Here is a 27,647-nt window from a genome sequence, read left to right as displayed (position 1 = left end):
TGTCACAATTTAACCTATGAACTTAAAAGTGGCTTATTTCAAAAAGGCATACAAAATAAATGCAAATGAACTTCTATGCGAAGGCATTTGATCTTTCGACTCTCGCGATGCAAACGGAACAAAAGAAGAAATTGTGACTGGATGATTTTAACTCGATTATGTCAATAAAAGCACAAAATAAAGACAGACAAGTCGACTGCCAAGTGTTTACTATGTTGTGTGATTAAAGCCAGGTGACCACTCTGTTTTGCCAACACTAATCCACTGTATGAAGAGCCAGCATTAACCCAGATAGCCAGACAGGCCAGACAGGTCTGCCCAGTCGCAACCTGAATCTAGTTAGCCAAGCTGGGAGAACATCTTATTTGTTACAGCTTTCACTGAGAAAGAGGAGGGATGAATTTGAATTTGGGGACTGGTTCATGTCTCATCCTTACAGATCAGAAAGATTGTCATCAGCAGCCAAACCAGCTCGTCTCACCTCCAATTTATGCTGCAGTTTTGCAAAAACACCAGCAGAGGGCTGAAGAGGTCTACAGTTGATCAAACGCGCACACCTGTTCAGGGAATAAACTGTCATTAAAATCAGTTTGTTCAGTGAATATAAACGCTTTAATGGAGTGAGACTGACTGTGTAAGGTGGAGATTAAGGAGAAAAATGTCTGGCAAAAGGCTTATACCTTATGGGCCATTAAAAGATAACTTGTGAAAGATGACTCGCGATTTAGATTTTACATGTCTTGGATAGTGGAGATCTGATTTCGCTTTCTGATGCCATCATAAGTACGTTTAAATCTGATAATTCCTCAATGGGCGAGTTAAAACAATAGGCTGCCTTCATGAACCTGTGTGGTTTCTAACTGGTCATAGCGGACCAGTAATACGGCAATAGCGTTGCCTTCTCTAAATATATTTTCTACCACTTCTTTTTAACTTGCTGTACTTGGATTGGCTCGTGGAGGACTACAGAGCACCACTGTTTAAAAATATTGTGTATTTTTATTATTTCTATGAGTATGAATGAGGACCGGATGTAGGACATGCTACCTTCAGATGGGCTTTGAGGAAATGTGGGGCTTTAACCGACAAACAATAGCGCTCTTGCAAATCGCATTAGCTCAAGTCATTTTTATTGCGTTTCAGGAAACGGACGAAGTAAGAAGGACTCCTTAACAGACTTATTTTACGCCCCTGAAGGCCAGCAAATAGCGAAAAAGTATAACAAAATCTGCCGACTCGCCCATCTCTCAAGTGAATCATTTTCAGGTAAGTCCTGAGTACCGTTACTGCTAGCGTTAGCTGGCGGACTAGCATAGCATGCCGCTAGCAAGCGGCACAGGTCATTTGGCTGTTTAACAGATAATGTTTATGGGATGAAATGTGGCACTCTTTAGCATTTGAACAATACAAAGAGTCTACTTTATCCTCGTCTCCAAATACGATTATTATCGTAGCTAATCTGGTTTGGTCAACTTAGCATGCTAGCTCGTACCGTTAGCAGCTCCATCTGTCAACTAGCGTTAACTTCTTTGGACACACACTTAGTTCAATCTATTTTAAAACATATGTGGAGTAGAGTGATTTGTATTTGCAAATCTCAGTCCATCGCCCACCTAACGTGGCTTAATTTACATCCGCAGTCATGCCATGTGTCAAACGAGCCTGGTCACTGGTTGGACGCAAGGTGCAAGCTGCTGGGTAGTAGGTTGTTTAGCATTATCAAGCTAGCTACGCCGCACTAATGCATACTGCTTGTGAATTTTGTGATACGGGGATAATGGAGCTGCAGAGCTATGCCGGGTATAAAGTCGCATACAGTGTGTCATGTTGGAGTAGATGGTGAAGTGTCGCTGGGTTCGTTGGGGGAAAAAAACGCTATTGCACTGCAGGTTGTCTGTACCTCCCCTGTATGACAAGTGAGCCAGTTGGCTCCAAGTTGACCTGCGTACGATGTCGTACCACACATGAGACGTAAGGTTACTGGAGTTCATTGAAGTCTGCGGTTCTCTCAGCCGATGCTAACTTTAGGCTCGATCTTTAATTTTATCCAGCGAGACGAGACGAACGTGACAGGCAAGTGATGTCAATGTGATCACAATGTGTCCCCGAGCTGTGTTTTAATATTATTTTTTTATGTTTACCGGGGATCAATTTAATGCTGTGACGGTTCATGCTTTGTGCAAGAGGTTAGGTGTGTCTGCATGCAACGGTCCTTGACAGGGAAATGGGTAGACTGCTTTAGTGCTGGGCAATGCTAGTGATTAATGATTATTGTTCTAACTTATTAGTTGATATGTAAACCGTTTGTGTCATATTACGCCATCTGATAAATGAGCAAGACATTTGGCTGTTTATCTAAAGTTCTGTCTGTAAATTTTCTGAGAATCACCCCTTGACTCTCTAATCTTTCCAGCACTGGTAGTAATTATGACTTCAACCTGCTGACTGCAAGGACTTCTTCCCAGTTAATCAGATAAACTATATAACACATAGTAAACGCTTACTAAGACCGTCATGTACAGAAAACCTTAAGCATTCACAGTGTTTAGCTTTTGGTCTTGTATTTCTGGTCAGCAAAAGATTGTCATGTATTATAATTTGGGTTGCTGCAGTGACTCAGTTTCTGCCTAAGAATGAGAAAAGTGAGTCTTATATTTTTTTATACATTGGCAGGAATCGCCATAAATGTCAAATTGATTACAAACACTATCGTCCTCATAAATATTCAGTTCAAACAGAAATAATGTCCTGTACAATAAGACATCGTTGTGTGTGCAATGGTAGCCAGATTGATGAATCTGCCTCCGATAATCTCAGATTATATATGTGAGTCTTGCATGTCCTACAAATGCATGTGTTAACTGAAGAAACTGTTTGTTCAAAGTCCAGTTACATGACTATTTGCTCATAGTAAGCTATAGAACCCTTTATCAGCTAATGAAGTCAAAGTATGGCCCTATAGGACTTTGAGACATACATATGATGATAAGCCTTTATCTGACCAATGCCATCTTGGACTGTAATCCCACTCTAGGAATCTATAATTTCATTAATTTGCAGATCATTTTGTGACAGTTTTAAATGCCAAGTAACTTTATATATACTCAAGCAGTCTGTTAATTTTGGTTGATTGTAGCCCGAGAACGTACCATCATTTTGTGTAGGATGTGGTGTTTATTGCCCTCTCTTACTCAGCTACACACTGCACTATTCCACAAAGGAGATACGCTACTCTTTTAACATGACTTCAACACTATTGTATTTCATTACTTAAATACTAGATCATACTGTGTATTCGCTCTGTGCTCCATTTAATCTAATGAATCATTGAATCATCATGAAATATGACAACAGACATTTGAAGCTTCATTCTGAAAACCCCAACAGTAGCTCTGAGTGTTAAGTGACATGTGGTACAGCCCTAGTAGTTAGTGGTGTGGCTTTAAGATATCACATGTGGCTTAACAAACTCTACTCTGACTGCTGTGTTGGTGCTATGTGCTAAGTCTGAATGCACTTCATGCTTTGAAACTGAATGACCTTCTTTGTCCAGCTATCACAATGTATTTTTTTCCCCTCTGTTTATATTTGGCCTCTAATGGCCAGCGGCGAGGCCTCAGGACTGTACTCTAACCTTTGACCCATTTGCTTCGGTAACCGCTTAAGTTTATTTCAGCATGTCTTTGCCAGCTGGTCTGAACCACATCTGACATTAGCTTGGAAACTCTTTCGTTAGTTTGCCCACTAGCACTGTTTGTCATCTCTGTGGCTGAGCAATATAGATCTGTTGTAAGTTATTCTCAGTGGTTAGGGAGGGTTGAGCAATTCTTGGATTGCTATATCGGCGACTGCCTGAGTTCGCCTTTTTTGGATGGTTTTGAGCAATCTTCTTTTTTGTTTCTTCACACACACGCACACACGAGAGGTTGATTAACTCCAAATATGAAGAGGCTGTTTAGCAACTAGGCAACTATTCGTCCTGTTGTAGAAGGTATCGCTTTTGCCTAATACTAAGTGTTGGTACCAGCCAGGTGGCTGATGGCAAGATGGGGCAAGAAATTCTATATTGTGATTGGTTACTTTAGCTCAACAGATGCCATTCTGGTAACTCCACCCCGGTATGAAAGAGCCCAGCCTTCTTCTTTGTTAATGTTAATGAAATGTGACATATCCAGGGTGCCCATAGCCTGCTAATCAGCACTAATCTGATCCACTGGATTACAGGATGGGAATGCATGTAAGACACTGCTTACAGTACAAGTGTGCCTGCCTCCCTCCATAAGTGAGCCATCTTTCAGTCTTCCTAGCATTCATCTGTGGACTCTAGTAAGAATCCACAGGGGGCTTTGGGAGTCTTCTGAACTTCTTTTTGCACTTGCTCTCAATACAGAGCCATTCTTTTGGTAATCTTTCTGGGAAATTCTTTGGTCCTTATTAATTTCTTGTGCTGATTAGGCAGTTCTTCCAACAGGATCTGGCTGTGTTTTTGCTGTCATCATCATAATCTCCCTCTTTGAGTCTATGGGATTATCATGACTGTGAAGCAGGGCAGCCTGTGACTGTCCACTGCTCTCTGCAGGCCTTTTCTTGATGTTTTTATTCTGGCATTGATTTGGTAAGATACCAGCAGCCAAAATGCTGAACCAGAGTGCTGTGATGATCTTCACTGGGATTTGTGGGGCGTTGGTGGTCATGGCAATGGCCTACTACGTCTACTGGTAAGTTCAGTGCAAGAGAGGAGGTTTGGCTAATCTAGGCTAGAAATAGGCCCAAACCAGACTTATTAGAACTTGTAAAAGCAAGAGAAGGCAGCATAGCACTTCAAGGCATAACTCAACCTTTCACAGCAGTGGGTGGAGTGCAGAGCTTTGCAAGCCAAATTAAGTCTTTAATTTGGCTTGCATTAAAGTTGCAGGTCCTGCCAGGGTGTAGCTGAGGTTTGCCAATGTTTAGTTGTTAGTCTTCAAGATGGACATTTCAGCTGTCCTTCCTCATATCAGAGACTTCTAGCAAGCAGTGGTCATTTGTTGGCATAGACGCTGTGTTCAGGTAATGCAGAGCAGAAGCAGCTGTCCAGCCTTAAGCAGCTTTAACCCAGTCAGTGTATCTAATCTTTCCGTCAGGCTGAGTGGGGCCACAGGTGGGCCCTGCACCCACAGGGTGGTGGACCTCCCCTGGCTGTTTTCATGGTCAAATGCTTATTCGTCTGGGCTTCTTTTATTCCATCTTTTTTATGAGGCTATTGAAGCCTTAGTGCAACACAAATGTGTTCCACTGAAGTGTGATAATGTGAAGAAGTTGTGATGTTGTTTTAAGCGCACGAGTTGTGATCTTCCAGTTTTGTTTAAGTGTGAACATTTTGATCATAATCGGTTTTTAATGCCTACTCTCAATGCTTAACTGCTAACCTGAACAGCTGAAGTGGAGCACTGATCCTGTAAACTACATTTAGGCTGAGCAAAACAGAAGCGTAGTAACACTGACATGGTTATTTGTTTACTGATACATTATAATAGTGAGCATATACTCTGTTTTTAATAATCCTCTGCAGCACTTACTCACGGCATTCCCATCTAGAACTTCCCGTCACAGAGCACGCTGAAATTTTCGGCTGATATTGACTTACTGCAGTGAAGGGGGAAAAAGCTGAAAAGTAAAAAGAAACTGCCCAAAAAAGAAGTGAGTGGGGGAACACTCAGAGACAGACAGGAAACGCGGGGGAGAAGGCATGACTCGCAGCAAAGGCCGCTGCTGAGGACTCAACCTCTTGTACATGGGGCACACACCCTACCAGGCCCTTATCTTAATTACCGCACTTCAGTATTTTATGTACAATATACGTCCTGAACTACAGTACTGTCTGGCTCTAAACCTTTAGAATGGTGAAGACGCTTGTGGTGTATAACTGAAAGCAAACTTTAACAATTGAAAATGCTTTATTTATTATTTACTGTGCATTAAAGTATGCAAAATGTTCCAGTTCCACCAGATTTTTTTTGTATAGTTTTTCTTGTGATGCTAAACACAAACAATAGATTCTCTTATGTGAATGTCTTAAGGCTGTCCCCAAATCAGGATTTTCTGATTCAGGACTTCAAAGTCATTATCTGTGATGTAGAAAGAGATTCAGATTTCCACACAATCAGAGAAAGTGAAAATGTGCATCCTGGTCATAGTTCAGTTATGAAATCTTGGCTTGTCACGGAGTGTCTTCCAAGGTTGCTGGCGGTGAGTGTGAGCTGAGTGTTCAGTCACGCTGGTCAGCAGTAGAGGAGGTCATACTAGTGTCTGGTTCACAAGTAGACTTTATTGACAGTCCGCACCAGAGCTGAGAGCGTCAAACGCAAGACGTGCTGTCAGGGTTTGTCCTGCTCCCTGTTAACATTGACCATCTCCACCTCCATCGCAGTAAGTAATGTGGTTAGATCAGTTTGAGATTAGACTCGGTTTGTTAAGTTTAAAGCCTTCCAAGCTGAAATAAAGTGCAGTAATTCACCAGACAAAATGTGTGTTGACCCACCTGAGTGTACATCTCATTATTTTACAGGACGCACCTTTATCTCTTAAAACAAAACCAAAGAGTAAGAGATGGCTGTAAGAATGCGTTCATGGGATTTCGTTAAGAAAAAAAAACATGTTTGAACTTGACAGGCGTAATACTCTCTGGAGACCTCGGTTGTCCATTTATCGCATCAGATTCTCAAAGCAAGTGTGTTGAGTGCTGCTGGTTGCAAAGTGAAGATATTTTTAGAGGTGACATGAATACACACAAAGTTAGCTGGAAGGTACACTTTGCTCAAGGTACTGTGAATCAAGGCCTGCACATGGGAGCGGGAAGCAGTGTAGAGGAAAACTAGAACAAAGTTCACGCCGTGTCTGAAAATCTGTTGCCACATACAGAGTTGTAACCATAGCAAAGGTTGGCCGAGACTCTTCTGTGTAGGCTGCTTGTGGCCAAATAACACAGACGGAAAGCTGAATTTTAGCTTATTCTAGACAGTTTTAAGTTTCCACAGGTCGGATTTCATGACGTATTGAGATTAAGTGCAACCAGCGACTGATCAGAAAGTGAAAAGGTGATTTTGTACTAAGAAAATACCAGCTAAAGTGCTTAATGCTTGCCTCGAGCCAATTTCTTTGTTCTTCCAAGTCTACTTGATAATTTTAGAGTTAATAGCAAAGGCAAATACCAATGAGTTGGTAATTATCATGAATAATCAGGTAACTCTTATTGCCAAAAACAAATCAAAATCAGTTAAAAGTATCAGATTACACATGACGTATATGTGTAGTACCTCATGTGCATTGCTGGATAATCCTAACCTTAGCATGCATGTGAGCCAACAAGGTGATAACCTTTAGAAAATATTTACCAGCAATTTTCTTTTTCTTATCCAGGAAATCTGCCAACACTTCCAAAGCAGAACACCATAAATGAGCCAAGTAAAAAAATTAGGGGAGATTTTCCTCCTGATATACTAATGGATCTCACCTTTTGGGGCAAAGAATTGAGCTTATTCAGTAATTTGTACTGCAGTAAATTTATTGATAAGCAGAGTTTATTTTAGACAAATACAGATAAGCTTCCCAGGTTGGGTAGCTTTCTAGGAACCAAAACGAAGTCATATCTGGCAGCTTTTGCGCCACAGGTGGTCGTGTGAGTAGCGTGTAGCTCTGTGATGTTGGTGATCACCTTCCTAAATATGTTACAGGAGCCATAGGTGAAAAACTGTAAGTGCACCCAGTCACTCTCACCCAGCACAGTAACAAAGGTCATATCTGTAACATGATGCAGAGACAGCTGTGGATGTTTGGACTGATCATCAGCTCCATCAGGTGATAAGTGACACACACACACATATGTGGCAGTATTTCAACACATCAGTGTGTCCTCCTAACTGCAGAGGTTTAAGACACACTCCTTCATTTGTTCATTTGTCCAAGAGACTGAGCTGAAGTTCTGTGGATTTGCACGTAAGATGTAATCTCCCCTTCACACCCAGGCCAGTCTGTCATTCTGTGTATTGTGTTGCAGTGATTAAGAGGGATGGATTGCTCTAGAGGAGACTCGTTGCCTCCCCACAATGAACTGGCCTTGTGTCACATATGTGAGAGCCGAGATAGCATGGAAATTGAGGTGTGTGTGTGGGGGATTTTCAGTCATCCATATTTAAATGCTTTTCTTTATTAATTGTCATGATAGAGATAACATCTCAGCTTGCTAGTGTTTTTGGCTGAAAGTAGTCATTACAGTCACCATGTGAACAAGAGAGAGTCTGTGGTTGAAAGATGTCAGTGTGACATGCAGGCACACAGTGTTTCTGTCTAGCATGCAGGCTGTTGTTCTAAAAAGCAAAAACCAGACAGTGTCTTTTTTTTCTTTTGCTGGATTGCTGACACAGTTGTAGCAGTGAATGCTCGTAACTGCACATTATGTTGATGTTGCTGGCACTGCACAGTTAATCATACAGTAATTGGGAGCACAACAACACAATTTTACCTTTAACAGGGAATTTAACTACTGAGTGCAGTATGGATATTTATGGTTTTAAAAGAGTTTGTCCTCCCTGTGTACATGTAAATCATTTGAGTAATCACAGCACCTCCACACTAGATCCTTATTCATTTGATTTGGATTTTATGTATAAAATGTGTAAGAGGTTTGTGGTATATTTTTAATTAAAAAGCTCTGAAGTTACAATGTAAAACAAAGCTGATTGAGGCCCAATCGACGCTCATGAAATGGCTCGGGCGTCCGCAGACCCAAGAGAACAACTCAATTAGATTAGAAATGTTTCTCAGAACAGCTTAAAGCTGTCTTGACCTGTTCTTTAATGGGCTTTGCTGCAGATGTGGGGACAGTCCATTCAAGGTAGGGCGGTCTGTGCTGTCTGGCCGCTAAACTGCGTGCCGCGAGTTGTCTAACAAAACAACATACGAGTACTGGCTGTTAAACGTACTGTAAACATGTCGGCTGTGGCAGGTGCCTGCTTTTCCTTTTGTTCTCTACACCTGCTTACTGTTGTTCAGGATAATGGAAGGATGGAACGCAGGTCCCCAGTCCTTTGAAATCCTAAGAGTCAGACAAACACAACCTTGTCTTAGCCTACTGGCAATTAAATGTTTCCACTTCACCTGAGTTAAATGTGCTTGGCTTGTTGGAGCAGAACTTTAAAGGCTGTGCTGCCAACAGGTCTGTCATGGTGGGCAGCGTCACCGGTGGAATACGGTGCACTAATTATTGATTTTTTTTTTGTGATTAATTAACCACTCTGGTTTTCCAGTTGATAAGTTAGTCTATAACATGTTGTAAAATAGTGAAAAGGTGCTGATTTTGATTCCAAGATGGCGTCTTCGTGTTGCTCGTTTTGTCCGATCAACAGTCTGAAGGAGAAAAGCAGAAACTTGCTTTTTGGTTGAACGTTAAGCCGAACTTCTGTCCAGGAAAGTTTTATTTCTATTTAATGGAATATCAGCCCTCTCACTGAGAACAATAGCTAACACAGTTCGTTCTGTTGTATTTGATGAAACATGCACAGTGCACTTTATTAGGTTCTACTGTAATGACAATGCACTGAAGCCTTTTATGTTTCTCGTCACTCCTGCCTCCTCATCCTCTGTCCTGCTGTCTCCGCCAGGTCTGTAGTATTGGCCGAAGGACCGTGCAAACGCGGCTTGTAAAAGGAACCACCGTGGTAAGAAACGCTGCTGTCTTTTTGAATTTCCGAAAGCATGTTTCTCGTAACAGAACGCCTCCGTTTGTGTGCGCTGTCACGTTTTGTTTCCAATTGTTTTCCACCCTGCCACACTAATTATCACCCTCCTCTCTTGTGCTTTTTCATTTCCACGTCTCCCAGTAAAATTGTTTTCGTCACCGTCTGCCTCCGCTGTTTCTGCTCTCTGTCTCCCTCTCTCAGGTTGGTCATAGTGTATAGAGAGGAGGAGCCTATTCAGCTCTCCAGGCTCCTCAGCCATGGCTCTGCTGGCCTACCTGAAGAGCCTGTTCATCCTGCAGCTGCTGATGGGCTTTGTGTTTGTGGTGAGCGGCCTCATCATAAACTTCATTCAGCTGTGCACCTGCATCCTCTGGCCGATCAACAAACAGCTTTATCGCAGAATCAACTGTCGACTCTCCTACTCCCTCTGGAGCCGTGAGTATTGCTGCTATAGGTTGGGTTTTTTTTTTCCCCATGCAAATACCAAGTTTCGTATTTCAAATAACGTAAACAGGAAAAGGCATCAGGTAGCGTGTTGTCACAGTTGTCCTGGCCACCTGCTGAACGCGTGTCTAACAGTCAGCAAAGCTGGAGAGCAAACCCGATCTGCCTTTGACTGCTAATTCAGTGAGATGAGTCGACTAATCGGTCGGCTGTAAACTATGAAATTGTTTGGCAGTTATTTTTATAATTGATGAATCGTTTTGAGCTCCTCTTTTTTTTTTTATTTGATTCGATTCAATTCTGTTTATTTATGTAGCACCAATTCACAAGAAAACATTTTTTTTGTTTACTTCTCAAATATTTTTTGAGAATAATGATTATTTTCTGGTTTCTTCGAGTTTCAAAACAATACATTTGAGGACGATTTGGTTTTTGTTTTTAACTTTTCACCATCCTGTACCATTTGAAAATGGTCAACAGATGAACTGACATTGAAAGTAATCATTAGCTGCAGCTCTGTATTCAGGACTCTGAATGATGAATGAAGTGCTGTCAGTAAAAGCGTATGCGTTGTGTGCAGAGCTGGTGATGCTGCTGGAGTGGTGGTCGGGCACAGACTGCACTCTATACACTGACCAAGCTACGGTGGACAAGTTTGGCAAAGAGCATGTCATCATCATCCTCAACCACAACTTTGAGATCGACTTCCTGTGTGGCTGGACCATGTGTGAAAGATTTGGCGTCCTAGGGGTCAGTAACGTAGCAAAATGTGAATGTGATTCTTATGGCAGATGTTCACCCGTCACCTTGGCGGCATCAGATCCTGCTCTGAATGACCATGTTGGACTTCAAACCTGATTGTGAGAAATCCAAGCTCTGCCAATTAAAACGCATTCCTGTCCTTCCTCTGTAGAGTTCAAAAGTGCTAGCCAAACATGAGCTGCTGAAGGTTCCTCTGATTGGCTGGACCTGGTACTTTCTAGAAATAGTCTTCTGCAAAAGAAAGTGGGAGGAAGACCGAAAGACTGTCTTCAAAGGACTGTCCAGGCTCAGAGACTATCCTGAATGTATGTGGGTAGGTACATGTGAGACATACTCTGTGTGTCTGTCTTTTCCTATGAGAGCAAGAGAAATAAGCTGCATGTAAGGCCTTGAAGTCCGTCTTCACGCTGCTACATGTTCATTGGCACAAACATCATAGCATGCAATGACTGCTTGGGAACAATTTGACACGCAGCTGCTGGAGTACATCTGGTCAAAGAAGTGTAGGTGTGGCTGTTTAGGTTTTAGGATTATGAATGCATCATGTGGACTAAGTGCTTTACTCATTTAAATGAAAAAGCGGTTTAGTTACAACTCGCTCATTCAGTACAGTACAGTAGGTCAAAGGTCAGCCACTTAGCAGGTTGGGCTGCTTGCCTTTGTTTTTCTAGTGTCTAGTCAAGTTTGCCTACCCTGGGAGTTTGTTCAAAACCTTCAGTGACTGTGTGGCAGCTCGAGTTCCCAGATCTCAGACATTCACTTGGCGAATACAGTGTTACAGTTAGCAATAGACACAATGGCTAACGCTACAAAAATGAGATCCAGGTTGTGATAAACTGCAGGTATTCTTAAATCAGTTTAGGTTTCCCAGGGCAAAAATATGAGAAACTCAGGTGCTGCCCTTTGACCCAGTTTCTTATAAGCATATTGATATCAGCTGTGATGCACACACAAGTTCGCAGTGCGCCAGCTGTATTTAAAATCTCTCTACAGGAGGGTGTGTGTTTGTTGTTTTTTTTTCTGTGAAACCTCATGAACTGGACTTTCAACTGTGTGTTAAAAGCCTGAGAGCGGTTTTACCCCGCTCTGGGAGGCAAAACAGCTCTTTTCTGTTAAATAAGGAAATGGCTTGTGTTTTCAGCATCGTACCTGGAAGCAGCAGGTCCTGCTGTGTGTTGCACACCTTTACTGAAAGTGTGAAGCACCTTGCGTTACAGATTTTCACCCTGACTGATCCAGTTCACCAGAAGAGATTAGGCAGATCAGCAGTTGATCTAATTACCTTAAAGTCAAGCTTTAGGCCACCTCTAATGACATAGTTTTTTCTGTGTTTAGATAAACAAAGTAAGCATTCCTTAATAGAGCTGTCAGCCTCCCCACTGAGTTAGGGTAGTGGCTTTATTTTCACATGGTGTTACATTGAAGTGAACTTGATCTGTAATTCAGCCAAGCAGAAGGAGGGTAGTAGATGGGACAGGAGGAAGGAGGTCACCTCAGGTCTGTGTGATTCTTCTTCATATGTGTGTGTGTGTGTGTGTGAGAGAGAGAGAGAGAGAGAGAGTGAGTGAGAGGGGTTTGATGTTAACACAGCTCTTCCTCTTCTCCCCACGCAGTTTCTGCTGTATTGCGAAGGCACCCGATTTACAGAGAAGAAGCACCAAATCAGTATGCAGGTTGCAGAGAGTAAAGGCCTGCCCAAGCTCAAATACCACCTGCTACCCCGAACCAAAGGATTCACCACGACGCTGCAGTGTCTGAAGGGCACAGGTTGGGTCTAAAAACACACACAAACAACAAGTTTTCATCATGCTCGAAACCCGCCTGACCCTTTAGTGATGTCTTTTGTTCTTACTCTGTCTGTTTTGTCTGTCTTACAGTAAAAGCTGTGTATGACGTGACTCTCAACTTCAAAGACAACCAGACTCCCACTCTGCTGGGCATCGTCCACGGCAAGAAATACAAAGCCGACATGAGCATAAGGTGAGCGTGCCGCTGGTGCCCTCCATTTATGTGTGAATCATTAGTGGTTATTGTTGCACTCGGTTTCCTCAAGTGGAAAATGTGCTTTTGGCCTCTTACCAGCTTTATTTTTTGCTTGCCCTATAACAATGAAAGAGAAGGTGAAAGTCCTCAATATGTTGGCTAGATTCCCAGCACGTTTATGGTTTCATAGCAATAACTCTGATGACCAGGACACTCCTGAGTAAAGTGCTGGCTATGAGGTGGAACACAATAGGATCTCTTACGCTGAATTGGCTGGGAAAAAGTGTTTTTGTCTGACTGCTTTAGAGAAATATAGTGGAAAAAATAAATACTGGATTTTTATTTCTTTTTAAACTTTTGTGGTCAAATGGTTGAATTGACTGGAGTTAAACATACCAGCAAGTTAAGAGGCTGTGCAACAACAGATGATGATTGCAAGGGTTAGGTGAGACCGCCCTCTGGTGGTGAGAAACTGCCACAACAGGCCACAAATAAAATGAACCATTTTCTGTTGCTCTCTGAGAGGACCAGAGGAAAATAGTGTGTGTGTGTGAGATTTTGAAGAGACTGATCGTGGAATGTATGTTACATCTTATTGTGTATTATATTAGTATTTGAGAGTCTTGTTTTTTCATATAGTTTTAGCTGGATGCCCTTATTGCTTGCTTGTGATCGCTTCTCAGCCTTTTGGCTAAGACAGCGGTCGCCTCCTTTTGGTGGTATTTCTTTTGCCTTCCAGTGGCATTAAGGTATTACCAGCTTTTTGGAGGATATTCCCCTATTTTTGGGGGCAGCCGTGGCCTAGCGGTTGGAGAAGTGGCTTGTGATCGGAGGGTCGCCGGTTTGATTCCCCCAGCGGACGGGCAGGAAAAATTTGGGTGTGGTGGAGTGATTAATGTGAAAAAATGCCCCCCCCTTCATTAGCCGGCTGATGTGCCCTTGAGCAAGGCACTTAACCCCCCAATATGCTGCCCATTGCTCCTGTGTGTGTTTCACTGCATGTAATTTGCCGGGTGTTGCATGTGTGTGTGTGTGTTCAACTAAGGATGGGTCAAATGCAGTAGTCAAATTCAGTATGTGTATGTAAAAATATATATACTGCCAATAAAGCTGATTCTTCTTCTTCTGTCTGATGAATGTCGGTTCTTCTTTTTTAATTTAAAAAGTAATGTTTTCATTATAGTGCCTGTAAATGGGTGCCTGCTTTGAATACCAGTGTCTCTTTTAGAATAGATGGTCTTTTCTATTCGTCCTTTTTTTTTTTTCTTTTTTCTTGCCTTGCTGAAAATGTCATGCCCTTTAAAGACGTGGACACACATTACAACTGATTGATTTTGCATCAGAAAGCAATCTGGCCAATTTAGCCTTAGCCTGTTCCCCTCTGGGTCAGCTGGCGTTGACAGTCTGGATTTCAGTGCACCGTATCCATTACCAAAATCCACTTTCTCATCATATTTTTTGCGTTTTTACACAAAACGAATTAGTGAAGTTGTTTTAGATGGACGTCCATTTCTGTTTTGTTGTGTCATCCTGTGTGTTGGCCTTTTGTATATTCTCAGTTATTCATTTATGTCAAAAAAAAAAAAAATCTGTAAATGTTGTTTGGGGTAGTTGTTGTATTGAATCTTTCCAAAGTGGATGTGCACCTTTCTGGTCAAATCACTAGACACAAATATTGTTTCATTCCTGTTTTACTTCTTACTCTTTCCCCACCAGGCGCTTCCCTGTGGATGAAATACCAGATGATGAGCAAGAGTGCGCCAACTGGCTGCACAAGCTCTACCAGGAGAAGGTAAACCGCGGAAAGACGACATTAAAGACACCGTCCACATTCAAATTTAAACTACGCAAATTGAGAGAAAGTGACTGACGGGTGTTTTTGTACACAAGCTAAAACTTTTCCAAATTAACAAAATTCTGTGAATTGTATGTTTTTTGTTTTGTTTTTCTGTTTGTGTCATTTTGTAAGACCGAAACAGTTTATTTCTGACAAACAGACACCAAGTCTCCACCTTTGCCCCTACACTTGACTCTAACTCTTCATCACTCATTTTGACAACAAAGTCACTGCTGTGGTTTTTGTCACATTTAAAAGTAGTTGCTCCCTCACACTCGCTCACTTTGGTGCCGTCACTCACTTCTTTGTACTGCATGGTTATGAGTAGTTACCATTCAAGCTGTTTGTTCAGACTTGAGTCTCAGTCAGTTTCTTTGCAAGTCTGTTGTTGTGACAACTGGACTGGACTGGACTGTGTTTACTGGAAATGTTTGAGCTCACAAAAATGCAACCTCTTGACTTTCGAAAACCTGGTTTGAAGGGTTGTTGTTTTTTTTTATTGTTATTATTTGTGACAACATGATCAGAATTGATCAGCACTGCCATACATGGTCAATTAATACAGTACTCACCAACTGCTCTTCCCGTCCTGCTCAGGATGCCTTGCAAGAAATGTACAACAAGGAAGGCAAGTTCCCCGGACCCACAATAATCCCACGTCGTAGGCCATGGACGCTGCTGAACTTCCTGTTCTGGGCCACCCTACTGCTTTCCCCCCTCATTAACTTTGCTTGTGGAGTGGTGGTCAGTGGCTCCCCCCTCCTCATCATTGGCTTCATCATCTTCCTTGTCATAGGTAGGTAAACTGTGCACCTGTGGCCCACAGCCTCTTCCTCAGGAGATGGTGGTTCAGAGCTGTTGAGATTGCTGATGCTCCATGTTGTTAACTGCCCTGAATCACTTCCGTGTTTCTTCTCTCTCTGTAGCCTCCATAGCTATCCGGCGCCTCATTGGGGTCACCGAGGTGAAGAAAACAGGTTCCAGTTACGGCGACCAGGAGGCCAAGAAACAAAACTAAAGCGTGTCACTCCCACCCCACCTCCCCCCTCCTCCACCTCCGCCTCCCCCCTCCGTGCACGGCCGTTTCTCTACGGCCGTCCTGCGGTGTCTCACCCCTACCCAAGTCCATCCTCTACCTACTGTCGAGTCAGTTGGCAGGCCAGGGAGGAGACCCAGCTGTGAACAGAATAATAAAGACCAGAGTTAGACGTACTAATGGCGCTAGAGTGTGAGAGAGAATGAGCACAGGAAGGTTCTGGGTTCAAGCGTTCTGGTACAACACAGAACAGAAGGAGGGGGAGATGCAGTACTCGTATTCCACAGTCTTTCTTAATCCTGCTAGCGACCCACTGTCCCCGTCCAGGTTCTTTTTTTAAATCCCGGAAACACCACAGGGTTAAGCTCCTAACCCATCTGAGTTCACATGAACTAATTTCCTGCTCCTGAGTTCACCTACCTCCACTTCCTGTCACCTGTCATCAGCCAGCCGGGGAGCGGTGACGTTCTTGTCCATCTTGCCCACAGAACGCAAGGCGATCCCTCTCTTTTTAGTCTTTAAGCTCCGTTCAGGCGCATTGCGTTTCTGCAACGAGCAACCTGTGACACGTAGGACATCTCCCTCCCTTTTTATGTTTTTTTCCACAAAGTGAGACTTGTAATGGGAACCGGCGCCTTGAGACCCAGCCTGAATGCCTCGTTATTAAAGGGTCGTTTCACCCAAATCACAAAACGTTTACCGTTTTAACTGCTAAGTATCCGGCCATGTTGACAGTTTGGGTTTTCATATGCCCAGGGTCTGATCACTGCTCAGCAAAATGTAGGTGAATGAAATGTGACCCACAGTGCTCAAATCATCGTGAAAGCACATTTGAAATTTTTCCGTCGCTGCGGATGTTTTCTGCTCATTTTAATCTGTGACTATACGTCGAATGCTAAGAAAAAAAGCATTAGTGAAAGCTGACCACATCGAGACTTGGACTATCTTAGCTGCTTCTGTTGTTGAGACACTGCTTTTGACTTTTTCAAAAATCATTTCAAATGGCACCACCAGTGACATGCAGTTCACCTCCGTTGTATGTAGCAGCAGGAATCTCAGGGCAGACATCTTACAGTATAAATCCCACATTGTCTCCAGGGCTGGATACCACAGCAGTGAAGGGGAAAACTTTTTTGTTGTTGTTTTTATTCTCATGATTTTGTTGAGCTGACCCTTTAATAACTTGTCATGGAGTGGCTGGTGTCTGTTGAATTACAGCAAGGGCTCTGAATTGTCCTCATCAAGGACACCCACAGTCCGTTACAGGTCTCATTTGTACACCCGCAGACTCATTCTCAATTCTTTTTCGCAGTTTGTATTCCTATTTTCACTTTACACAAATAGGAATTTGCATACATTGTTATCGCTCAATTTTCAAAACCTACCCCACCACCCTCTTTCACACACACACACACACACACACACACACACCGATGAGATGTGAATTGAACCAGCAGTCCCTGTCCAAACACTGAAGCAGGTCGGCCTGCCCACCTCCCCTCCGTCTGATGTCAGTCCTGACAGCTGAAATGCACTTCACGCTGTTCTGTTCTGAGCCAGATTCCTGAAAAAGGTCACCAACTGTCTTCATGTAGCCTCACAGCTGTTATCGTATTATTTTTGGTGTCCAGATATAGACTGTGTGGTAGTGATGTTTTAACCTTTGCCTTAAAATTAAGCTTGCTCAGGCAAGGGATTGCTTATTCGCCACCCCTTTAAAAGCAGCACCCACCTCTTACCTCTACGTTCTGTTTCAGTATTCATCCTGCTCCTGCCATGACTGTGCATCATGGATTAGCGTGCATACATTTGGTTTGATTACCAAAGTGACTGAGTACTTTCAAAATAAAGTGTGTTTTTTGCTGGAAGGCTAGAAAGTTATTGGTTGCTTAACCCCACATTGTAGTTGATTCAAGAAAGCGACTTTACACGCCGCGTGCACCCGCACTTCCATACATTTCACCGTTTTCAAAGCGATCATCCCAGAAATGGTTGTTTTTAACTATAACAAATTAAGCTCAGGCTGCTGCAGTACATGAGTGGATCTCGTCCAGTGTTACAATCAGCATGTCCCCGTCCAAAATACAAGGAGTGGCAACAAGACATGGAAAGGATGTTTTATCCAGCACTCTGCCCCCCCTCCCTCCACACCATCCCATGTCATATCTAGTATTAATCATATGTTTTGATTTGAATTTTTTTTCCTCTGTGTGTGTGTGTGTGTGTGTGTGTGTGTGTGTGTGTGTGTGTGTGTGGGCGGGTGATCACTCTTCAGCAGCATTATGTTGTGTACTGTAGAGTTCTGTAGAGTTCCCTCAACCCAGGCAGATTTCATGCGAGCCTTAATAGACAGAGCTGCTTAATTTTTGTGTGAAAACAGAAGCTAACTGAGCCCCTGTGGTAGTGAAGGGTTGAAAATTAAAAGATGTCCTCTGCTATAGCAAGCAAGTTGCTGGGATTAGTTGCCAAGTAGCTTGTTCTAAAGTTTGAACATTGATGATTAAAGAGGAGTGAGAATGGATTAAGTCCACTCTTGCACTCAAAGAGCTCCATTCGTTTATACATACTTTTTTTTTTTTCTTGACCCAAAATATTAGTGAAAAGCTTTGGCTCAGCTCGATATGTTTTTCTTCCAGAGATTTATTTTATCCTTTGATCACGACTTACACATCACATGTGAATGCAGTCCAACTCCTTCAGCAGAAACCATAGAAGCAGACGGGACGCTGGGAGGTTCAAACAGGCATTTGGAAAACTATTTTACACTGGATGATCTTATTCAGTACAGAAACATAACTGTGACTTGTCTTTGTTTTGTTTTTTTCTTATTTTTATTCTGAGGTCTTGAGTGGAATTGGAAAACATTACAGATTGACACTACTTCAACTTCATTCGATTAGTGGCACCTACTTGTGTCAGCTTTTGTTTTGTTTTCTAAGGCTATTTTTATGTTTTCTTCAATTAAAACACTTGAGAATATTAAAGGATTTAATCACAAAGCAACTCTTACTCCTTTGACTTATTTGGATTTGTGTGAGTCTCTCTGTTTGCTCGGCGTGATACCAGAGCCGACTGAACCGACACTCAACGTGTTTCCTCCTTTCATCTTTTCGCCTCCATCAACAGAACCATTTTCACAGAGGGACATTTACATCCATCTTCTTTCCTTTCATCATGACACATTCACAGTTATCCATTAAAGAACAATGTCACTGGGCAATGGAAGTTTGTAGAGACTGTGTAAACTGGAACTATGTACATAAGGAAAATGCTGAATGTCACATTCACTTTTAAAAGCTGTAGAGATGCATTTAGCTGTTCCTTTCGCAGTAGACCTTTTGAATGACGCGCTAACTAAATGTCCATCAAATGTCCTGAGGACATTTTGGATATAAAGTCACAAGCAGTGTGACAAGATATTGAGAGATTGTATAAATATGTACATAATGTAAATGATGAGTATGATGTTCACTTTTAGAAATGGCAGAGATGCTCTTCTGTTTTGTTTTCTGTTTGAATGACAGGCTACAACCAAATGTTCCACTGATGGAAAAGCTTCAGCAGAACATTTAAACTTGGCTGGCCTTCGGGTTGCAGTGCAAAGTTTGAAACCCAACAATATTTCACCTGTCAGGTTTTGAGCTGTAAATACCTTAAAGCGTTGCCTCTCTTAGAATTAAAACCGCAGACAGAAGGCTGCAGTCACAGACGATGCTTACAAAGCATTTTTCCAACTTTGTAATTAATCATGTTTTCTTACTGTTGTCGTTACTTTTTGCATGATGTGCTCTATGCACAGTCACTGAATCGAGTTAATTCTGACTCAGGGACACTTTTACAGACTGGCAATGCAACAGCGGTGACATTAACTCTGAATTTAAACCTGAATAAAAAGGCTTTCTGAGGAAGCTGAAAAAGTGTGATTCTTGCTTTTGTTAATGCTATACGTACTATTTAAATATCCTAACTCGCTATTTACCTATTTTTAAGTCCCTTAAAACTTGGTTTCAAATCAATGTTTCTTCTACACAATATTAAATGGCTGAATAATCAGCAGTAAATTTTTGAAACTGCTATTATTTATTGAATTTAATGTAACAAAAACAAAAAAAAACCCCACAATTGTCATGACGTTTTGAACCAAATGACAGACAGAAGCTCCACGGCCAACACTCTTTTTCAACAAAGTCTTACTCACTTCAAAGAAGAGCACAGACAGAAAACAAAAATCTCTTGTAAAGTAGCCAAAAATGTAGACAAAATACAGTTTATTGTACGTCACTGATGGTAACAAATTATGCTTCTGGTATCTTTAATAATCAGTGCCATTATAGTAAATTATACTAGAATAACTACATTTGAGTGGGTGGGAACGTGTTTGGGCAGTACACCCCTACGCTCTGTTAAACACTCATTTACTGATATTGTGTTTAGAGTTTTTAATTCTAAAGTATTATTGGTAAATTACTGATTTTTATCATTAGTATATGGTTGACCTTTCTGGTCAGGGGGGCACTTTGTGAGTCTATGGGGATCTCTCTCTGTGAAAGGACAAGAAGAAAGTTAAGTCGGTATCTTCATCCCAGCAGGTGGACCACAGCTGTAATAAAAAAAAAACAAAACAAAACATCTGGGCCCCCAGGGTGTCCTCATGCAAACAGTTTGCTCAGAGCAAATGTAGCATCATCAGCTAACACACAGCAGCCTTGTGGCAGTACTGGTAAGAGCTTCATTTTTAAACCTATTGTCAAACACAGAATCATTGATTTGCATATTTATCTAAATACACAAATATGTACCTACAGGTTGTATCATCTACAGTACTATCTTCAGCTTTTTCTCTTCTCGGATTAGAGGCCGCTGAGGGCCTCTAATCCAATCTAAGGAGCAGTAAAACCCTCCCATAATACCGAACTGATTGGCCTTTTGCCTTCTGTCACCCCATCGGCTTAGAAACTGGGATTTTCTGGCTTTTGACTCACTCATCAGACCGCTGCAACTTAAAGGGTCTCAATGAACTGAACTCAGACGTGGGCGTTAAACACAATGGTTACTCAGTGTGACTACAAAGATGCAAATATGTTCACTGAGTGTGATAATTACATCTGATAGTTCAACTCAGACAAAACAGTTACATGACAAGTATGGTTGGCTGGACTTTGACCACTTGTCAGAAAGCTGAGTCAAACATTAAAGCACAGGATGACATGTCACACCGTCGTGTTTGGGTAGAACATCGATTTCAAGTGTAAAATACATATCAGCTTTGAAAAAATACTCAACAGAGTAAAAGATGGAAGAAAGGCTTTCAAAGGGTTGCAGAACACCGACACAGAGAGGTATGCTCCTGAATCTTGCTCTTATCTTTGTAGTTGTAAGTCTTTGTTGAGTATCAATAGTTACATTGTGTCTTTTTGTTTGTTTCTCAAGGAAGGACAAATAAGAACACAGACCTGACCAAACATTTCTGAGTAGCTGTCCTTGAGCTGTCAGTTTAAGTCAAATGATATGTCTCAACAGATGTCTGAGATGAGTTTGTACAACTGTGACTAAATACAAGATGTGTACATTTTTAGTCCTTGAAGGCACACTAAGCAGGATTTGTCATTTGCTGTTTGTGAAAGCACCAGAAAGTGGAGAAAGATAGTTGATTGTTGGGTGTCATTACTAGGTGGTCAAATCGCTAGAGGGTCACAAATAATGATTGGGAGGGATTATTTTTGCTTCTGAGATACAGTTTCTCAGCATGATTAACCTTTTCACAGCCTTCATCATAGCAGGACTAGGATATGACATATCTGCACTGCTACTGAATAATCTTCTGTGCTTCCAGGTGACAAACACTATGTTCAGGAGCTGAGGATTGTCCTCCTGGGGCATGACTGGCTAGAGAAGAGTTTGACAGGAAACACCATCCTCGGCCAACAGATGTTTGACATCGGCAGAGATGTGAAGATGTGTGTCAGGAGGCAGGGCACCCTTGATGGGGGCCGTAAAGTTATTGTTGTCAACAGCCCTGAAAGGTGGATCCGATACTTTGTCCAAAACCCCAGCCTGGTGAAGAACAACATGTTGGCCTGCATGGCCATGTGCCTGCCAGGACCACATGCCTTCCTCCTGGTTATACCTGTGAGCTCTGATCGAGGTAGGGAGTGGACAGTAGAGGGACCTCTTGAACTACTTAATGACACAGTGTGGAGAAACACAATAGTAGTATTTACCAGATGTGAGCGATTGAGAGGGTCACCTGTGGAGGGATACATTGCAAGACGCACGTTTCTCAAGGCACTTTTGGAGAAGTGTGGACATAGATACCACCTTTTAGACACAACCGTTTGGGGAGAAGATGATGACACTCAGGTTGTAGACCTTTTGGAGAAAGTTGATGCAATGGTGGCAGGAAATATAAAGACAGGAGGAGGTGGTTATGTGACCACAAAAGAAGAAGTCTTTAGAATAACTGTGAGGGAAAGAAAAGAAGCAGAAGAGAAGGCGATTCTGAGACGAATGGATGTGCAGATGGTCAGAAGGACACTCAGATGTCTAATGGGTAAGCATCACCTAAAGTGGCTATAATCAGTGTTAGCAAGCGACCATGTGTAATGTGGAGAGAGAATTGTCTCCTGACTTGCAGTTCCCCTCAGCTTTATGGAGCTTTTTAGCTGCTTTCAGCTCAGTGTTTTGATTTTCCAACCTGCAAATTTAGTTTGGTTTTGCTTCACTATTACGGCTCACAATGTAGCTTCAGGCCACAGCAATCAGGCATTTAATAACCAACGTTTCATACAAAGAAGCTTTCTCCTACTGAAAGAGTTTGATTCTGTCCTAAATGATCCCTTTGTTATGGTCATTTTACAAAGTGCATCCAAACATGACATTTTGCAATATTGCTACCTAAACCCTATTATTTGTTTTTAATTCCAGGACAGTCTCATCTGATTTCAATGCTACGAATTCTCATTGTGGGACCGAAGCATGTTGGTAAGAGCTCAGCTGGAAACACCATTCTTGGCAATGAAGTCTTTCCTTCTAGATGTCCAACATCCCAGTGCACTAAGAGACAGGGTAAAGTTTACAGAAAGCGAGTCACTGTGGTTGACACTCCCGGCTGGCACGGGAGATACTGCTCAGAGGACACTCCACTGGAGATACAACAGCAGATAGCCCACAGTGCATCTCTGTGTGCCCCCATTCCCCATGCCGTCCTGGTAGTCATTCGCAGCGATGAGACCTTCACTGAAACTGACCGTTGGAATGTGGAGGAACATTTGAGTTTGCTTGGAGTTTGGGTTTGGACTCGAACCATCATACTGTTCACCTGGGGTGACAAACTGGGAGTAATACCCATTGAACAACACATTGAAAGATGGCCAGCCCTCCAGTGGCTGGTCGACAAATGCGGAAATAGATATCATGTTTTTGATAACTCAAACAGGGTTGGAGACATTCAGGTCAGAGAACTGCTTGCAAAGATTGAGGAAACTGAGGTGGGAAATGACACTGGACACCTGTTACACAGATTCATGGAACTCAGAGAAGACAACAGGAAGCTGGATCAAAGCTCCAAAAAGATTGCAAGACAGCTCAAAAAGGCAAGCTTACACAATGATCTCCTGAGGCAAACAGTTGAGGAGAAGGAGAGGATAGTAGAGGACATGAATAAGACGGCTAAAGAAAAGGATGAGCAGACTGAAGCTCTGAAACTCACAACTGATAAGGAGACGGAGGCAGAAATCAAGAAAAATAAAGACTATGAAGAGATTAGCAGAAGATTAGTGGAAGTCGAGAGGGAGAATAACCATCTCAAAAAACTCGTTATTGGGAGAGACAGAATGATATCAAGCTTGAGGGAAAAATGTGCTTTCAAAGACAATGTGATTAAAGCTACAATGCAAAGCAGTGAGGTTGAAAAGGAAGTGCAAAAGGAGCGGGTGAACGAACAAAAGCAAGGGACAACAACCTCAAAGGAGTGCGAGAAGAAAGATAAAGAGCTGGATCAAATGATGATTAATCACAAAAGAGACGCAAAAGAGCTTAGAGAGACGACTGAATGCCTGAATAGAGAAAATAAAGATACAAAGACAGTGTTGAAAGACATGATCAGTCAGAAGACAAAAGAAACCGACAGAATGAATGAGATGAACGCTGCACACTTTAACAAAGATAACAACCACAGGACAACAGCGACAGACCTCAAATCGCTGGAGGAACTTGGCCGACAACAAAAATGGGCGCTCAGGGTGCCATCAAGCCACCATGGAGACACCGTTAAACCTAGTGAGTACAACTTAATTAGTAAATGATGAATATCTTCTGACTGACTGGCTGTCTAATCAGTAAACCTCTTTAAGTTGCAGAGACAGAACAGAAAGGGCTGGTGATGTGGGACAAAGACATCACGCTACACCAGAAGGCGAGTGAAAAGATTTGTTTAAGACATCTTTGCAAAAAAAAACAAGACTGACCAATGTGTGAGTGAAACTCATCAATCAGCTATATTTTTCCTTTAATACAATTCAAATTTTGCTTGTGTTCACACAGAAAGCAAAGTGAACTTTCAATTTGTTTTATTAATTGAAGTTTGGCCATGGAATTATTTATGTTTATTTGTGCCAAACAACGAGAACACCTTACTGCACCTGTAGATGTAGGCTAGTGAGCAACAGCAGGCAGCAGGGTTATTTCCCTTCAGTGTCTTCTTTTTACTCTGACCTCTTAACATTCCCTCAAGTCAGAAGTCAACAAGAACAAATGGAGATTAATTACAGTAGTCTATTACATGGCAGCTCACTGCTGTTGACAGACTGAGAAATGACAGTGAAGATACACATCTGTCTTTTTATCACAAACGTTTAAAAGAGTAACTCTGAGCTCTACTCTAACTGGTAAATGGATCCAAAGGGTTGTTTCTTCCTCCAGGAGTCCCAGATCTGCCAGTGGCTCTCTCTAGATCTCACCTGATCTCAGTAAGGAGCGTTTCTGAGCCTCCACTCTGACCAATCCTCCCCACACAACACTCTGCAAAGCCCCATGGCACATGTGACTTTTTCACTCAAGTTAAATATTTTCAAGTCATGCCAGTATGCTTTGCACTGACTTTGTATTATATACGCTTTGGTGTGCTCACAGGGGAATTATTTACACTGGACATTATGACTGGAGGGAGCTGAATATGTCTTATGATATGTTTTCCAGTAAAAAAATGGTAGTTAACAAAAAACAGAAACTCTGCCTGGTATGTTAATTTGACTTGTATTTCTGGGTCCATAGAGGGAGCATGGAAACCACACGTGGCAACCAGAGCCTGACTGGACTCCCTCGTGGCTGAGTGCTGCAGGTGCAGCACTGGGTGCTGCAGCTGGGGTCCTTGCTGGCTCCTCCCAGGTGGCTGCAGGGTTGAGTACCAGGTCAGCTGTTGGGGCTGCAGCTGGGGCTCTGCTAGGTAGCTTACTGGTACAAGGAGCTGGACCCCAGCAGAAGAAAGTCGGAAAGTCAGATAACAAGTGAGACACGTGTACCATGAGAGTTCATAGGAAGAAAATTATTAGTAGCAGACCGTATGGATGAAGTTTGGGGAAGAATATCTGTAAAAGGAGCGTGTGCACTTGTACACTTATAGTAGCTCAGCTGAATAAACTGTTTATCTAAATATCTATATTTATGTAGTTTTTGTTCGGGTTTTATAAACCTACAAATATTTGGGAGTCACTGCATTGCATCCTCACACTCACAGCAACTGAGTAGCATCCTTTCATCTCTGTTGTTTACACTGTGCAGTTACATAGACACAGACGTGAACAAGCAAGTAGTATCAGTCAGTATTTCTTGAATCAGAGCTCAATCCCACACTTCTCTAAAAGTGTCTGGATGATGTATAGATACATAAATACTTTATTGATCCCAAAGGAAGTTTAACATGTAGAAGAGTCTTGTGACAAGATGGGTTGAAATGGATGTTGAGTGAAAACTAAAATATTCTAATAATTACATTTAAAATGTGTATAAGTTATAACCATAATCCAAGAGTTAAATGTTTAGGAGTAGTCTCTCTTTTAAGTCTTCTGCACAGAATTTACATGTATGATGTAATGTGACAAATGTAGACTGCGGGCTCACAAGTCACTGCATTATATAAAAGAGCAGAAAAAAACACACACATATTTATTCATGTCACATATAGCATACATTATCAAAATTGAAGCCTTTTATTAGTAGGCAGATATTAAAGCCTGCAGTCCTCATACATGTATTTAACAAACATGGGCATTTCCGGGACAAAATTACATCTGTTGCATTACTTCTTCCTATAAAACAAAGTCTTTCTGTATTGTTCCTGTTAAATAAACTAACAAACAAGAATAAAAACAAGTGCAATTTAAATGAGGAGCTCATTTTCTGTTAACAAAAGCCAAATTTAAAATTCTATGTCGTATTTTGGTCAGTTTAAACCCATATATTAGAGGATTCATTATAGGAGGAATCAGCAGAAATTCTATTGCTATGAAGTTTTGAAGACTTTGAGGTAAATCTGTGGAGCCAAATCTCATATACATCAAATCAAAAACTATTACTACAAGGAATGTGATTAAAGAGGTCAAATGAGGCACACATGTTTGCATAAATTTTACCCTGTCATCTTTGGACTTCATGCAAGTTATGACAAGATGCATGTAAGTCCAAATTATGAAAAACCCATGAGACACATAAATGAAAGTTGTTGCGTGTGAAATAATACTACTTGCAACAGTGTTAGAGTCAGGACATGCAAGTTTGAAAATGATCCAGTTCACACAAAACAGTTTCTGAATTTTCGAGCCACATAACTTCAGTGTAGATGTTAGTATAATACTGACAGAGAAAATGCAGAACGGTGTCAACCAAGAGAAACATACCAGCTGAGAAAGCCTTTTCTTAGTCATGACGGCGTGGTAGTGCAGAGGTCGACATATAGCCAGATATCTGTCATAGGCCATAACTGCCAGAATAGACATCTCACAGCAAGCAAAAGAGTACATGACAAAAGCCTGTAAAAGACATCCTTCATAAGAGATTTCATGAGAAGAGGACAGCAGATCTAAGAGGAATTTGGGGTAGAAACCTGTGGTGCCATAAAGTCCATTAATGCAGAAAGAGCACAAGAAAATATACATAGGTTCATGTAGGTTTTCATCTAAGATAATGATCACAATGAGAGAGATATTGACAAACAAAATCACACAGTAATACAGTAAAGTGAGTGAAAAGATAGTGATTCGGTAATTCATGGTTTCATTTATACCCGAGAGAGTGAAAACTCTGACAACAGAAACATTATCCATGACGAGAGAACAAATTTTCAGCTGTTAAATCTTCAAATGTGTACAGTGTTACATCACACAGTATATGATTAGGACAAGAGGTTACGCTGCCGTTCTGCCTCTGGTTTGCCTCCACGGCTTCTATTAATAACAGCTTTGTCTCCACAACACGACAGCTGGGAATTCAGTTCTGATCATTGGTCCAGTAACACCTGGGGAGAAGTGATTACAACAGCCTGCAGATCAATCTTATTACTTATACTTATTACTGAGTTGTGGAGAAGGCATTAAGATTGTCCTTTTTCTTTTCTTTTTTGTATTATTTTCACTTGTTTCATACATCGTTCACTCATCAATCTGTCTCACAGTGAACACACAGTAAAGACAAAATATACATCTCATTGAGGCTGAACCCACTGCGTATTTTCATAATTTTACTTAAAGTTTATTAATAAATGTTTTGTTGGTTAGTTAATTGCCCTTTTCTCATGACACATACGTACTTTGGTTTTGAGTGAGGGCCAAGACAAAAGCCAAATTAATGTAATTTCACTGAAGAGGTTTTTCATTAT

General features: G+C 41.7%; 3 protein-coding genes across 5 annotated transcripts; 2 read left to right on the top strand and 1 right to left on the bottom strand.

Annotated features, from left to right (window-relative positions):
* Positions 1–1,032: 1,032 nt before the first annotated feature.
* agpat3 (1-acylglycerol-3-phosphate O-acyltransferase 3) lies at positions 1,033–18,777 on the top strand. 3 transcript variants are annotated; one of them, XM_046403971.1, is made up of 10 exons: positions 1,033–1,266; positions 9,639–9,695; positions 9,918–10,151; positions 10,741–10,910; positions 11,074–11,235; positions 12,536–12,689; positions 12,800–12,902; positions 14,622–14,697; positions 15,340–15,538; positions 15,669–18,777. In XM_046403971.1, exons 3-10 carry the CDS (start codon positions 9,974–9,976, stop codon positions 15,758–15,760), a joined length of 1,134 nt encoding a protein of 377 aa, XP_046259927.1. In that variant the 5' UTR covers positions 1,033–1,266; positions 9,639–9,695; positions 9,918–9,973; the 3' UTR covers positions 15,761–18,777. The 3 variants fall into 3 exon arrangements, with proteins under 3 accessions (XP_046259927.1, XP_046259928.1, XP_046259929.1); XM_046403972.1 differs by lacking the exon at positions 1,033–1,266 and adding an exon at positions 1,349–2,073; XM_046403973.1 differs by lacking the exon at positions 1,033–1,266 and adding an exon at positions 2,082–6,408.
* On the top strand, positions 15,958–23,886 carry LOC124066795 (GTPase IMAP family member 8-like; the record flags this gene model as incomplete). Its single annotated transcript, XM_046403560.1, has 4 exons — positions 15,958–15,970; positions 16,225–16,347; positions 21,612–22,328; positions 22,703–23,886. Coding segments are annotated over exons 1-4 (2,037 nt in total), but the record flags the coding sequence as incomplete, so codon positions are not given.
* A 2,024-nt stretch (positions 23,887–25,910) lies between these two features.
* On the bottom strand, positions 25,911–27,431 carry LOC124067217 (olfactory receptor 142-like). The gene has a single exon (XM_046404373.1). The coding sequence runs from the start codon at positions 27,094–27,096 to the stop codon at positions 26,167–26,169; it is 930 nt and encodes a 309-aa protein (XP_046260329.1). The 5' UTR covers positions 27,097–27,431; the 3' UTR covers positions 25,911–26,166.
* Positions 27,432–27,647: the final 216 nt, after the last annotated feature.

This window comes from Scatophagus argus, chromosome 11 (assembly GCF_020382885.2).
Source record: "Scatophagus argus isolate fScaArg1 chromosome 11, fScaArg1.pri, whole genome shotgun sequence".
Lineage (NCBI taxonomy): Eukaryota > Metazoa > Chordata > Actinopteri > Scatophagidae > Scatophagus > Scatophagus argus.
This window is presented reverse-complemented; position numbering and strand designations above follow the sequence as displayed.

Coding starts and splice junctions, on each gene's coding strand:
- agpat3 (XM_046403971.1), top strand. CDS start 9,974: ATGGCTCTGCTGGCCTACCTGAAGAGCCTGTTCATCCTGCAGCTGCTG. Junction 11,236..12,535: donor ACTATCCTGAATGTATGTGG/GTAGGTACATGT, acceptor CTCCCCACGCAG/TTTCTGCTGTATTGCGAAGG. Junction 12,690..12,799: donor GCAGTGTCTGAAGGGCACAG/GTTGGGTCTAAA, acceptor TCTGTCTTACAG/TAAAAGCTGTGTATGACGTG.
- LOC124067217 (XM_046404373.1), bottom strand. CDS start 27,096: ATGGATAATGTTTCTGTTGTCAGAGTTTTCACTCTCTCGGGTATAAAT.